Here is a 13567-nt window from a genome sequence, read left to right as displayed (position 1 = left end):
GTTCGGGTTGTGCGGCGGGTCGCCTTTCTCAATTACGCACCGCTTGGAATCGTGATCTGTCGGCTCACTACACTCCGGAGGCCTTTCAGGAGCTCTTTCATACTTTAAAGGTCTTTGTGAAGTCCGCGGCTTGGCAGGAAACTCAATTTAAGATTCTTCACAGGGCGTATATTACCAGGACACGGGGCGCTCAGTTGGGGCTTTGGGATTCTGACTTATGTTCCAAATGCGAAGGGGCGAAGGGGTCCTTTTTGCATTCATTTTTGGAGTGTCCTTGCTTTATGGAACCAGTCTTTTGCGCAGCTTCGCTTGGTCTTGCAGATGGAGGTGGATTGGGATTATAAAACGTTGCTTTTAGGGGACCAGACCTTGCTTGAGGCTCAGGGTCTTACAATGCCCCAGCGGCGCTTTATATATTTGACTTTTTTGACTGTCAAACGCACTATATTGCGTTACTGGATACAGGCTGGGGATGTTCCTCATGAGAGCTGGTTGGAACAGATGTCTGAATTGGCTCGTTTTGAGCTTACCTATTACAAATGCTCGCTTAATCCTGAGGTGCTGGCATATCTGGCTCTCTGGAAGGCGTTTCTGCAGTTGCCCTTGGTCGCACGTTCTAGGGGAGGGTTGGGGAGGGGTTTGACTGGGGTGTGTGTTTTTTGTGTTTTGAAAGAGGCGTGTATGCTTGTTGGTATGTATGACTCTGGGGTTGTTGAGGCTGAGTGGGTGTGTTTTCTCTTATTATAAAATGTAGAGGGTTGGCAGGGTGACTGGGTTCGTATTTTGTACTCTCTCTTCTCTTTGTTTCCAGTTTTTGGCGTTTTTTTTTCTGGGGGTGTCGCTCACCACTATTTTGCTGATTGGTGGTTTTTGTTTTTTTTTTGTTGCTGCTGCTTGCTCACTTTCTGCTTTTCTTATGGATTTAGTGCACTGCAGCGGTGGATATATGACTTTCTGTACTATTGTAGTTTTTCATATCTCATTGTACATGCACCTTGGTTTTTCCTTTTGTATGGCTCATTGCCTTGTTGTACTCTTTATTCTAATAAAAATATATTAAAAAAAAAAAAAATAGAAGCAAAGATAAAAATTAAGCCCGCTGCTGCTGCAACATTTAGACCCCCCTGCTGCCACTGTATCTTTTAAACCCCTCTGCTGCCACCGCTGCATATTTTTAACCCCCCCTGCTGCCGCCGCATATTTTTAAATCCCCCCTGCCTGCCACCGCATCTTTTAAACACCCCTGCCACCATCACTTCATTTTTTTAAACCTTGCCACTGCTGCATCTTTAAAACCCACCCACCCGCCCACTCGCTGTCATCGTACCTGGTGGTCCAGTGGATTTCCTAGCCAGTGGTGCACAAGCCAGAAGCGCAAGGATCAGGAGCAAGCCCTCCATGCTCCCACCTGGACCTACACCGATCTCTGAATGGCTGCAGTCAGCTCTCGCAGGACTCGCGAGAACTGACTGCAGCCATTTGTAGATCGGCGCGGGCCCAGGCAGGAGCGCAAAGGGCTTGCCCCTGATCTCTGCACTTCTGGCCTGTGCGCCTGCTGGCTGGGAAAATGAGAGCCTTCTAAGGAGGGAGGAATTTAAAAAAGTACCGAAGGGATATGATTAAAGATACCGGGGGGGGGGGGGGGGGAGGGGGGATGATTAAAAAAGGTACTGGGGTGGTACGTGGGGGTATGATTTAAGGTACTGGGGGGGCACATGGGATGATTTAAGGACATGGGGGGATAATTTAAAGTACTGGGGACACATGGGGGTATAGGGGATGATTTAAGGTACTGGGGGGCATGTAGTTGTATGGGAGGATAATTTAAGGTACTGGGGGGCACATGGAGGGAATATTTAAGGTACTGGGGGCATGTGGTTTCTTTGGGGGGATGATTAAAGGTACTGGGGGGTATGGTTTAAGGTACTGGGAGGACAAGTGATTGTATGGGGGATGATTTAAGGTACTGGGGGTATGGGGTGATGATTTAAGGTACGGGGGGGGGGGACATGAGGGTATGGGGCCTGCCTGCCTGCCTGCCTATCACTAGGCCTGCCTGCTCTGTGCCCTGTCTTGCCCTACAACTAGACCACCAGAGGGGGGGGGGGGGATGGGGGACAGGATGCAGAGCCTGGCAGGGAGAATTTGGGTCAGAATGTTTTTTATCTTGTTTTCCTCCTCTAAATCTAGGGTGCGTCTTATGGAGCAAAAAATATGGTAAGTAGGCTACAAAGAACAATTTGGGTACAACAGCTTCCAACCTATATCCTATTAGTTCAAAAGCCCTTGAGTTACAAATTAATGCTGTCTTTTACAAAGCTGCAGTAGAAGTTTCTACCGCGGGCCAGCGAGGTAAATGCTCTAATGCTCAGAGCTTTGTTTGCTAAATATTCTGTAGAAACCAAAGGAGAGAAGACTACCTCAGGAATTTCAAATTTATTTTTTTCATACTATATAATTCTTTCAAATTTTCAGCCAATGTGATCCTTGTCACACAATGGAAAATCAACTAAGAGCTTTTTTTTTTTCAGATTAACCTCCACATTTGCCAATTTATGGCATAGTGGTAAATTGTCTTTAACTTAAGACATTCATTTTAACAGAAGACATATTTTTATCACTTTATCCACAGCATTTTATAATAATAATAATAAACTTTATTTTTATATAACGCCCTACCATAAGTTCTGAGCGGTTAACATAAAAGAACACTGAATATTTAGTGATACATACAAATAATTTAAAAACCCATCAATTTACCTGAGAATGAACGCTGATCAAATGATTTTCAAATTCCCCTCCCCTCTTTTACTAAGACGCGGTAGAGGTTTCTATCATGGCCCGGAGCGCTAAATGCTCCGACGCTGCTCCGACACTCATAGAATTTCTATGAGCATTGGAGCATTTAGCGCTCCAGACTGTGGCTTAGTAAAGGGGGGGGGGAGGAGTTTCATTAGCACATCATGTTGAAATTTTGACTAGGACTAAAGCTTCCCATCTAGGTCAGCAGAATGCTTCTCACTTTTTTCCAAAGTCAAAGATCAGTTTCCAAACTGATTTTAAGAACCACAAAATGGGCACATAATTTCCCTTACTGAATTCAAGAACGGACAACTGTTTGAAGGTGGTGAGAGAGGAGGTGCCATGCTCCTTAACTTTATGTGCCATAGGGGGAAATTCTTTAGATGCCACAAATTTGGTGCCTACATGCAGTGTGCTGAATGCTGATTCTATAACAGCATCTGGGCACCAAGATTTCCAATATAAAGTACTAGCATAAATCAGCATTTACGTGCCTACATTTATGCACACTAACAGGTGTTTGTATAACACTAACAGAACTTTAGTATGTAACTTAGTGAGGTCTTTTACTAAGCTGTGCTAATGTATTTGGTGCATGCTAAATGCTGCATATTTTTGAATTGCATAGTACGTTAGTGTGTGCTAAATCTATTAGTACACCTTAATAAGAAAGCCCCAGTATTCTGTAATTATATGCATAAATGTTGGGCATGCCAATGCTCCACCAAAGTGCCTCCATCTTTGCATGACCCCTTGTATTTATGCTAAAGTTATAGCATACTGTTTAACACTCAACTACAATTGTAACAGTCATGTGCATAGCTGTTAGCATTCGATAACTTACTTGTGCATTTGGCAGCAAATGTAGGTGCCAAGGTATAGAATAAGAGGGGCAGAGTGTAGGTGCAAATAATCCCGAGTCTCGAACACCTCTGCTGAACTCATCAAGGCTATGTAAACGCACCAAAACCAACAACAGAACACTTCTGAAATTCATGTATGGATAACCGTCATAGAAACATTCTAACCCTGTACTAAAGCTCATATATCGTAGCTCATGTATTGTAACACCATAAATGAAGCTATGGATTACCATCACAGAAAATCCTGACCCTGTACTAAAGCTCATATATCGTAGCTCATGTATTGTAACACCATAAATGAAGCTATGGATAACCATCACAGAAAATCCTGACCCTGTATCAAAAGCTCATATATTATAGTTCATGCATTGTAACACCATTATGAATTGTAATACCATTACTGAAGCTCATGTATCGTAATATCATTATAAAAACTCATAAATTTGTAGCTATATTGTAACACCATAACTGAAATTCTGAAGAGAACGAAGTGATGTATTGTAACATCATTACTGTATCATGTATTGTAACATCATTACTGAAGCTGTGAAGCTCATGTAACGTCATTATAGTAGCTCATAAATTTAATGTATAATAACAATATTGTAGAAGATCATGTAAACTGCTCTGAATTGACTACCCAGTCATTAGTGGTGGTATAGAAGCTTACAATAAACAATATCTCCCTGAATTTCCTGAGTTACCAAAGAATAACAAACTAAGCCTTGGGTGGGAGAACTACGTCATGAGATGAGGATACTGCAGTGATGCCTGCTGTTGGCAAGTAAAAATTGCTAGCTTTATTGCAACCTATCCCAGTATTGAGGGAAAGAATGTTCTGTCTTGCAGGACTCAAAAAATTCCCCTGTCTCTCAAAGCAAAATGACACGTGCAATTTAACTGTACAGTGCTTCTTCCCATTTGTACGATCTGGAGATCTGATGCGATTGCTTCGTTTCTCAAGAAATGATGCCAAAGAGCATTTTATTATCTTCTTGAGGTTCAGAGTTACTATCAGTCACGTAAGCAGCCCTAGCAGGAATGCACAGCAGAATATGCGACTACCAGTGATCCGCACTGTATATTCTCTCATATCCAATCAAACTCCGAAACAGCCAAAATACTACTTCAGCCTATTAAAACATGAGAAAAGTCAGTAGTAGTTTGAGAATACCTTCAGTGGTACTGTTGTTACAGCAATATACCATATTTGCAATCAGTTCTTCTATCTTAAATCCATTAGGCCACGAGAGAAGTTGTCTACCAAAGAGTAAAATGAAGAAGTTCCAGAACACTTCAAAACAAGCTTCCTTTAAACTCTGGAAAAGAGCCATGGCTATATTTATGAAACACTTGGAAAGGGCGTGCTAAGATTTGGCAGAACCTCTGCTTTTTAATCTCTCACATATACCTGAGCGTCTGAAAAAATCTTTCACACCTCAGACCCAGGATTAGTTTATGGTTTGCGTGAGCTGTTGACATATTCATTTATCAAACCAGGATGCAGCTTCTTAAAAAGGGCATCTATTTTCACATTTTCTCAAAGTTTTGCTATGGCTGCGGATTTCCAGCTTTTCAAATTTATTTATTTTCACACCACTTCATGTTAAAACAGAAGCGTAAAGAAAAAGTGAAAGCAGAATAAAATTCTCATTCTGCCTTATTAAGAGAAATTAAAGCTTTCCATCAATCCTGTCTGTATTTGTACTGAAGCAGGTGATTGTTCTGTATGTAGCCTGCTTCAGCTTCTTGTTAAGAGGGAGAGGGAATAGCCACCCAAAAGTAATGTATTACAGTTACTGTTGCTTTAAGTCAGGGGTGTCCAACCTTTTGGCTTCTCTGGGCCGCATTGGCCGAAAAAAATGTTTCTGGGGCCATGCAAATGCTGCAGCAAGACAGAGGAAGGAACTGGCAAGACGGTAAACAACCGGGGGCAGCAGAGAAAAACACTGCATCGCCCTCGACCGGGGCCACACAAAATACTTCACGGGGCCACATGCGGCCCTCGGGCCACAGGTTGGACACCCCTGCTTTAAGTAAAGGGGAAAGGTAATAAAACGGAGAACAGGTCATGGGCAGAAATAAAAATTATGTACACAACTCGGAAAGCGTGATTCTATAAAAGGGTTGCACCAGTTCTTGTGTGCAACTCTGAAAAGGGGGTATGACCAGGAGAGGTGCATAGAAGGATTGTGAGTGTTCCTAAAAGTTAGGCACAGGATGTTCCCAATGTGTGCATAAGTTAGGCACAGATATTTAGTCCTGGTCTTCCTTGGCCTAAATGTGTGTGCCTAAAAGATATGATGCAAAGTGGGTTTTTGCCAGGTACTTGTGACCTGGATTGTTCACTGTGGAAACAGGATACTTGGCTGACCCAGTATGGCTATTGTTATATTCTTATGTTTGTGCTATTCTATAAAAGGTACGCACACCTTGAAGAATCTCAATAAATACCATTCTAGTCATCACCAATTTTTTTTGGTGCCATATATAGAATCAGACCCTGAGTGTGCATCTAATTGTACGCTTACCTGCAAAAATGCTAGGATTTTAGCATGCAAATAGTGCTTACATTTAGGGCTCCTTTTACGAAGCCATGGTAGCGGCTTTAATGCGCGTGACTTTTAATCACCCGCTATCCCTGCGCTAGCCGAAAAACTACCGCCTGCTCAAGAGGAGGCAGTAGCGGCTAGCGCGGCTAGCGCGTCCGGCGGTTTAGCGGGCGCTATTACGCATGTTAAACCGCTACCGCAGCTTTGTAAAAGGAGCCTTTGGTCACAAATGTTATAGAATGAGAGGATTATGGCATCCTGCTACTTCTAATTCTAACATGCATTTTGTCTATAATAACTCATCTTGTTGTGAGAACCAATCCTCTCCCCCCCAATATTTAAACAGCTCCCCCCTCCCAATTTAAGCACTGCAAAATCAGGGTAATCTAAGTGTCTCAGATCAGGATTGTCCAGTGGGGATATAAAAGAATCTTCACAACAGAAGGGATGGTCCAAAACAGTGACGTTCACTACAAGACGGTAAACAGCAGAAAACAGGAAAGTTTGCTTCAGGGTATGGTTTTCTCCAAAATTTGTTGTTTACAGCCCAAACATACAAAATACAAAAAGACTGAGCAGAAGGAAAAATCCCAGGTGCCTCTTCTCAACTCTCCCAGAATAAATGCATGCTTTGATGCTACAGATAAAAGATTCACTGGCTTTCTGTAAGTCCTGCAATTTCCAGGTAAGGACTCCTTTCTCTTGTCCTTCAGATTGATTTCTTCCACATTATATCCATAGAGTTCATTTTTCGACTTCTTCACAGCACAGACATAGAACACAGCTGGACAGCTTCTAGTGCACAATAGAGCTTACAACCCACAAAACAGAAGAGTCAAGCTATCTTAGTGGGAAAAAGACCAAGGGAAACTCTCCCAGTCTCACCACACTCATGAAAACAAGCCCATCCAGTCTGTGTCAGTTAGACCAGTAACTTGCCCTTATGAAGTCAGGGAAACCCCTCACAGAGCTGCCTCTCTTATTTTCTCATACTGAATCCCTTTTTCAAAAATTCAACAAAGCACTGAAGACCCGGTCATTTTCCAACACTAACCATTTCTGCAGATGTGCCTCCCCTTTTCACCCTCTGCTCTCTCCTCCCCCCCACCTCACTCCAACAGCCATGCTCTCTTGCCTTGCTTTTCATCCTTTGTCCTCTGCTTTTCTTTCTGTTTCCTTTTTGTTTTATTGTAAACCACTTTGGTATGCACAGACACCAAGTTGGTATATCAATCTTTGGTAATAAATAATTAACTGTTTCTGGGAAAATTTCCTTGTGGCCTATATGGAACAGCCCAATTCCTCTTCTACTGTGCCAGAGTTAGACAGGAAGTATATCAGTCAACCAAACAATGAAAGTGAATAGTTAAAATTGTTCAGTAAAAACAAACATATAGCATATGGCTTCCAAAAGAATCAGGATAAACATGTTTCATATTTAAGAATGATGTCGATAATATATTGCTCAGAAAAAAACTATCTTGGGGTGATTTAATCCCTTAAAACTGGAGCAATAGTTGGGGAACAAGGCCAGTGCCAAGCTATGAGTTTATCTTGGACAAACTGGATGGCCGTCATCTACTATGTAATATCCACAGACCCTTTGGTTCACTGCTGGCTGCTCCTCACCTCTCTCCAAGGTACTGTTACTGGGATACTCATACTGCACAGTAAACTCAATAAGGCCAATTTGTGGGTAGACAGGTAAAAGAGAACTTGATGTCCCGCTTACATTTTTCATATTATCTGACCTGAAATATCTTATATGTGGAAGCACTTGATATAAGTACCTCAAGGAGTTATGAGTTTGTAATAGTAGCTGTATCTAATATAATAAAATGCTAGGCCGCGCATGCGCACTCAAAAGTCGTGTTCCCTGATCCATCGCGGAAACACGACTGCGCATGCGTGGCCCCGGCGGCTTTCAAATAAAAAAAAAAGTTACACAGCTGCGGCGGCCTTCCTCACCCCCGCCTCTCACTGTGAATGGTACCGGCTCCTCTCTTGCACTGCACCAGGATTGAGAGAGGAGCTTCTGCGGCGGCTTTCAACTAAAAACAAACAAAAAAATATACAACTGCAGGTCACCGCTCTCACCCAGCTCCCACTGTGCGGCTGAGCGCTGGCGGCCGGCGAACCCTAATTGCGGCGGCGGCTTTCAACTACAAAAACAAACAAACAAACAAAAAAACAGCTGAGGGTAACAGCTCTCACCCGGCTCTCACGGTGCGGAGAATGGCGAACCCTAATGAACATTTAATCAAAGGAAACAACCGGGGGGCTGTCCCTTCTCGCATTCTAAAAAAAAAACCAAACTGCTGCACACAGGGAAGAAATGCTGCTGCAGCTGCTGTACAGGGAAGTGGGGAGGGAGGAAAATGCTGCACAGGGAAGTAGGGAGGGGGGAAATGCTGATGCACAAGGAAATGGAGGGGGAGGGAATGCTGATATGGCTACTGTACAGGAAAGTGGACAAGGGGAGATAAATGCTGCATAGGGGGCAGAAAGAGAGACAAATAGAAAGAAAGACAAATAATAGGAGGGAGGGAGACAGAAAGAAAAGAAGAAAGACACAAGGACAGGGAGTGAGACAGAAAGAAAGAAAGAAAGACAGACATACATATATTCTAGCACCCGTTAATGTAACGGGCTTAAAGACTAGTTTAGTATAAAAGTCTTAACAAAAAGGAGAGAAACAGATTGAATGGCCAAGGGTTCACATAATCTGTTGCTAATTCCTAGGTAGTTGGCTATCCTATATAATAAAAGACTAAGCGCACATGCGCACTTAGGATTTCATGTTGCCTGCCGCTGTGGTGTGTGTTCCGTGGCAGCCAACCCAGCGGCAGGGAAGATTCTAGCCACTCCCCTCCTCCCGCCCTCACTCACCCTGGAAGCCAGGCAAGCTCTCTCCCTGCCTGCGTCCTCGGCAGGGAACACACCTCGGCCCTCACTCGCCACTGCCGCTGCTGCTGCTGCTGATCCTCCTGTAAAGAGCAGCCTGCGATGGTGGCCGGCTTTAGCAAACCTCGCAGGCCGCTATCCAACCTCGGTAGCACGTTCCCTCTGACGCACGGGATCACGTCAGAGGGAACGTGCTACCGAGTTGGAGAGCAGCCTGCGAGGTTCGCTAAAACCGGCCACCATCGCAGGCTGCTCTTTACAGGAGGATCAGCCACCACGGGGATCGTCAGAGGAGCCGCCGGTACTTTGAAACTTTAAAAAAAAACTTCAGCCACAGCAGGCCAGCCCGCGGGAAGGGAAGGGGGAGGGGCCGAACGGAGCAGGACAGCTCACAGTAAGAGAAGGGAATGGGGGGTGGGGGAAAATGCTGCTACTGCTTCAGCAGGGACCTGGAGGAGAAAGGAAATATCACTGCTGCTTCTGCAAAGGAAAGTGGGGGGGGGGGGGGAGAGAAGGGAATGGGGGGGGGGGGAAAATGCTGCTACTACTTCACAGGGACCTGGAAGGGAAGAGAAATACCGCTGCTGCTTCTGCAAAGGAAAGTGTGGGGGGGGAGAGATGGGAATGGGGGGGGGAAATGTTGCTACTACTTCACAGGGATCTGGAGGGGAAGGGAAATATCACTGCTACTTCTGCAAAGGAAAGTTGGGGGGGGGGGAGAGAGAAGGGAATGGGGTGTGGGGGAAAATGCTGCTACTACTTCACAGGGACCTGGAGGGGAAGGGAAATACCGCTGCTGCTTCTGCAAAGGAAAGTGGGGGGGGGGGGGGGGGGAGAGAGACAGAAAGAAATACAGACAGACAAAGGAGGCCAGGGAGAGAGACAGACAGAAATAAAGACAGACAGGGGACCAGAGAGACAGACAGAATGAAAGACAGACAGACAAAGGGTGCCAGGGAGAGAGAGAAAAAAAAATAGCAGGAGGGAGAGAGACAGAAAGAAAGGAAGACAGACAGGCATATATTCTAGCACCCGTTAATGTAACGGGCTTAAACACTAGTAGCATTAATAATGGTATTTAATGTGTTTCTTGAAAACTAGTTAGGAAAGTCATAATAGTGAAAGCTTTCCATTCAGCTCTGCTTTCACTCCAATAATCTGTTTTCCTTTTCATATCTGTAAATTAGATAACATGGATTTTGTTTTTGTATTTTACAGACTAACAAAAGGCAAGGGAGATGTCTTTTCAACCAATGATCGAGTCTTTATTCAAAACAGTGGTCTCAACAAGGATCCAAGTTTCGGCATATTGGAGACGCCTTTCTGGGGTCCTTTTATCAAGGCACGGTAGGGGTTTAACACGCGGAATACCGCGCGTTAAACCACCTGCCACGCTTGTTGCTAATACCTCCATTGATGAGGCGTTAGTATTTTGGTTTGCTGCGGGGGTTAGCGCGTGATGAAATGTCCAACGCACTAACCCCTGTAGCGCACCTTGATAAAAGGAGCCCTATGTAAAACATTACTGTATTTCCCTGCATATAAGCCGTCCCTCTGCATACGCTGCACCCATATATAGGCCGCAGAAAAGGGCGGCCTATGTTTAAAAAACGGAAGATAAGCCGCCCCATGGTATTAGCTGTGGCTTATCTTCCGGTACCTCCCCTGCTTTTTACATTCACCCCCAGCCCTGGTACCTTTTTAGGAAGCCCCCTTGCTGACGCGCGGCTCTGGTCTCCAGCAGTGCAGGGCAGCCGTGATCTCTTTGGCATCCAGACTACCCCCGCACCGCCCACTGAATGGCCGACGTCAGCTCTTGCGCGAGACTCATGAGAACTGACCTCAGCCACTAAGCAAGTGGTGCAGGGGCAGGCTGGATGCCAAAGAGATCGCGGCTGCCCTGCACCACTGGAGACCTGAGCCGCGCACCAGTGAGGGGGCTTCCTAAAAGATACCGGGGGTGAGGGGGATGATTTAAAAGTTTTATATAGGCTGCCCCATATAACTATGCCATGCACCATACGGTAAATACATACATATATATGACATCACCTGGGTTTTTTTTTTTTTTTTAAACTCAGTTGGCAAGCACAGGTGAATCGCTTTACCACAGATTCTAATAATCACAAGGGCTCATCTTCTATTTCCCTGCATATTCATTGCATACTCGTTGCTTATCCTTTGCTCATACAAGTCATTCCACTGACTTTGATATATGCTGGTCACAATTATTTACCTGTCAAATCAGTGGCATTTGACATTTTTAATATGTTCGCTCAATGTGTTTTCTTTCTTCACGACATCAATCCATTCATATCGATGCATTATTTATGTGTCATGTTATTGTGTTTTATTTGTCTTATGGTTTTAAAAATGCTATATTTATGTGTTTAATGTTTTACATAACGTCCCCTGAGGAAGGCATCTCTAATATGCCAAAGCTTGGATTCTTGTTGGGACCACTGTTTTGAATAAAGACTCGATCATTGGTTGGTCTCCCTTGCCTTTTGTTAGTCTGTCTGTATCTCAAGGCAAGGTGCTCTTCTTTTTGCCTGTCTTTACATTTTAGTCAGAAGATTCTGAGGTCTAACAGCACTTACCCACAGAATTTGAGCTGCCAACATAAAGCAAATCAAAGCACAACGGTACAGCAGAATGCCTCAACCCATCTAGGCTAACAGAAACAGTATGACGTCTTAGAGAAACAGAAGTAGGCCCCTGCTGTAGGTAGCTACTTAGCAAGCAATAATCCGATTTCCCACCAAAATTTATTTTAACCATGTCACTTATCTTGCTTTGACAGACTAACGATCCTCTTATTATTGAAAATTGCTAGATTAAACACCTGAATTTATCTCTTGAAAATGAATAGTTAGAGGCCTGGTGTAATTTGCCACACACTTGCAACCATGGAAAGCAGAAACTAACATGATTGTTAAGTCAATAATCTCTTCTCCAGTTGAGCTTTAATGTTATCTGTAATTTCTGACTAGTTTAGTTTAGAATATTTTGTTCAAAATACTTCCCCTTCGTTTTTTTCTTCTTCAAGATAAAAAATGTACCTCAAATAATTTCTGAAAAGAATTACTAGAAGTTGAGGATAAAGCTGATTTTTAAAAAGTTTATTTTTGCCTGCCTGTAAGATTTGAAGAGCAATAAAAGTTTTCCTAAACTTATATTTGTTACCTATCAAAGCAGCCTCAATAATGTGGGCTTGGTTAATGCAATATTGTTTAAGAATGTACTTCCTGTATTTGATTTTTTTCTTATTTCTGTAAGTTTATTATGTTTATGTAACAAATAAAGAAAAGAAAAATACTTCCCCTTCTTCATGTATCAGCAAACATTTCTCATCAGCCAGAAGTAATAGCACGATAGCTGTCACTCCACTTGCATGCACAGACATATATATTAATTCTATTAAAAGGAACGGATAGAAAACTGTGTCCACAGAGCATTGTTAAAGAAACTTCTATTGCATTTCCTTTGACAAGCAATACTCACCACAGTCTGATGGTTGACCTGGATCACTTCATCCCCTGCGTGGATCTTCTTACATTGGTCTGCAGGAGACTAAAGGCAAAAGATAACAGCTGGCTTAACAATTTTGAAGTCTAAAGAGCCAGTGGAAAGACAGGAGAAGCATCCTGTTTAGAAAAATATTATATGAAAACAGGCACCTATCTCTTCATACTGTAACAGGTTGATTACATTTAAGCACACGTAAAAAGAGAACAAAAAAATGAATCAAGTAAAAATAAAAATACCAGACCTTATGTTTCCCAAGGCATCATTTTATTCAAATACTCATTGCCTATTGAGAAACAAATTTTTAACGGTCATTTGGTAAAGCGACTTCTGCTGTGCAAAAAAGGTTTTAACCCTTAAAGTGCTTCGAGTGCATAAAGTGCCCAACATAAGTGCTTTCTTATGTTGGGCACTTTATGCACTCTAAGCACTTTAAGGGTTAAAACCTTTTTTGCACAGCAGAAGTCACTTTACCAAATGACCGTTAAAAATTTGTTTCTCAATAGGCAATGAGTATTTGAATAAAATGATGCCTTGGGAAACATAAGGTCTGGTATTTTTATTTTTACTTGATTCATTTTTTTGTTCTCTTTTTACGTGATATTGTTTCTTTGAACAATTTTTGTTTTCTTCTTTTTTGTGGATTGATTACATTTAAGCACCATTTGCACACTTAGGGCTCTTTTTACTAAGGTGCGCTAGCGTTTTTAGCGCATGCTGCATTGCCATGCATGGTAACCCTGTGCTACACGCCACAAACTAATGCCAGCTCAATGCTGGCGTTAGCGTCTAGCACATGTGGCAATGCAACGCACGCTAAGCACGCGCTAAAACCGCTAGTGCAGCTTAGTAAAAGGAGCCCTTAAATTTATGGAATAGTGCCATTTATGTGTGTAAATACAGTGTTCCCCCGGTCAT

General features: G+C 43.2%; 1 protein-coding gene across 1 annotated transcript in view; it reads right to left on the bottom strand.

Annotated features, from left to right (window-relative positions):
* Positions 1–13567, bottom strand: part of LOC117360298 (connector enhancer of kinase suppressor of ras 2-like) — a 719694-nt gene that overhangs the window by 264130 nt on the left and 441997 nt on the right. The window contains exon 8 of the mRNA XM_033943988.1: positions 12626–12694. Coding sequence (XP_033799879.1) covers positions 12626–12694 — 69 coding nt within the window. The remainder of the gene's footprint in view (positions 1–12625; positions 12695–13567) is intronic.

This window comes from Geotrypetes seraphini, chromosome 5 (assembly GCF_902459505.1).
Source record: "Geotrypetes seraphini chromosome 5, aGeoSer1.1, whole genome shotgun sequence".
NCBI lineage: Eukaryota > Metazoa > Chordata > Amphibia > Gymnophiona > Dermophiidae > Geotrypetes > Geotrypetes seraphini.
Note: the sequence above shows the minus strand (reverse complement) of the source record. Positions and strands in the feature narration are given on the sequence as shown.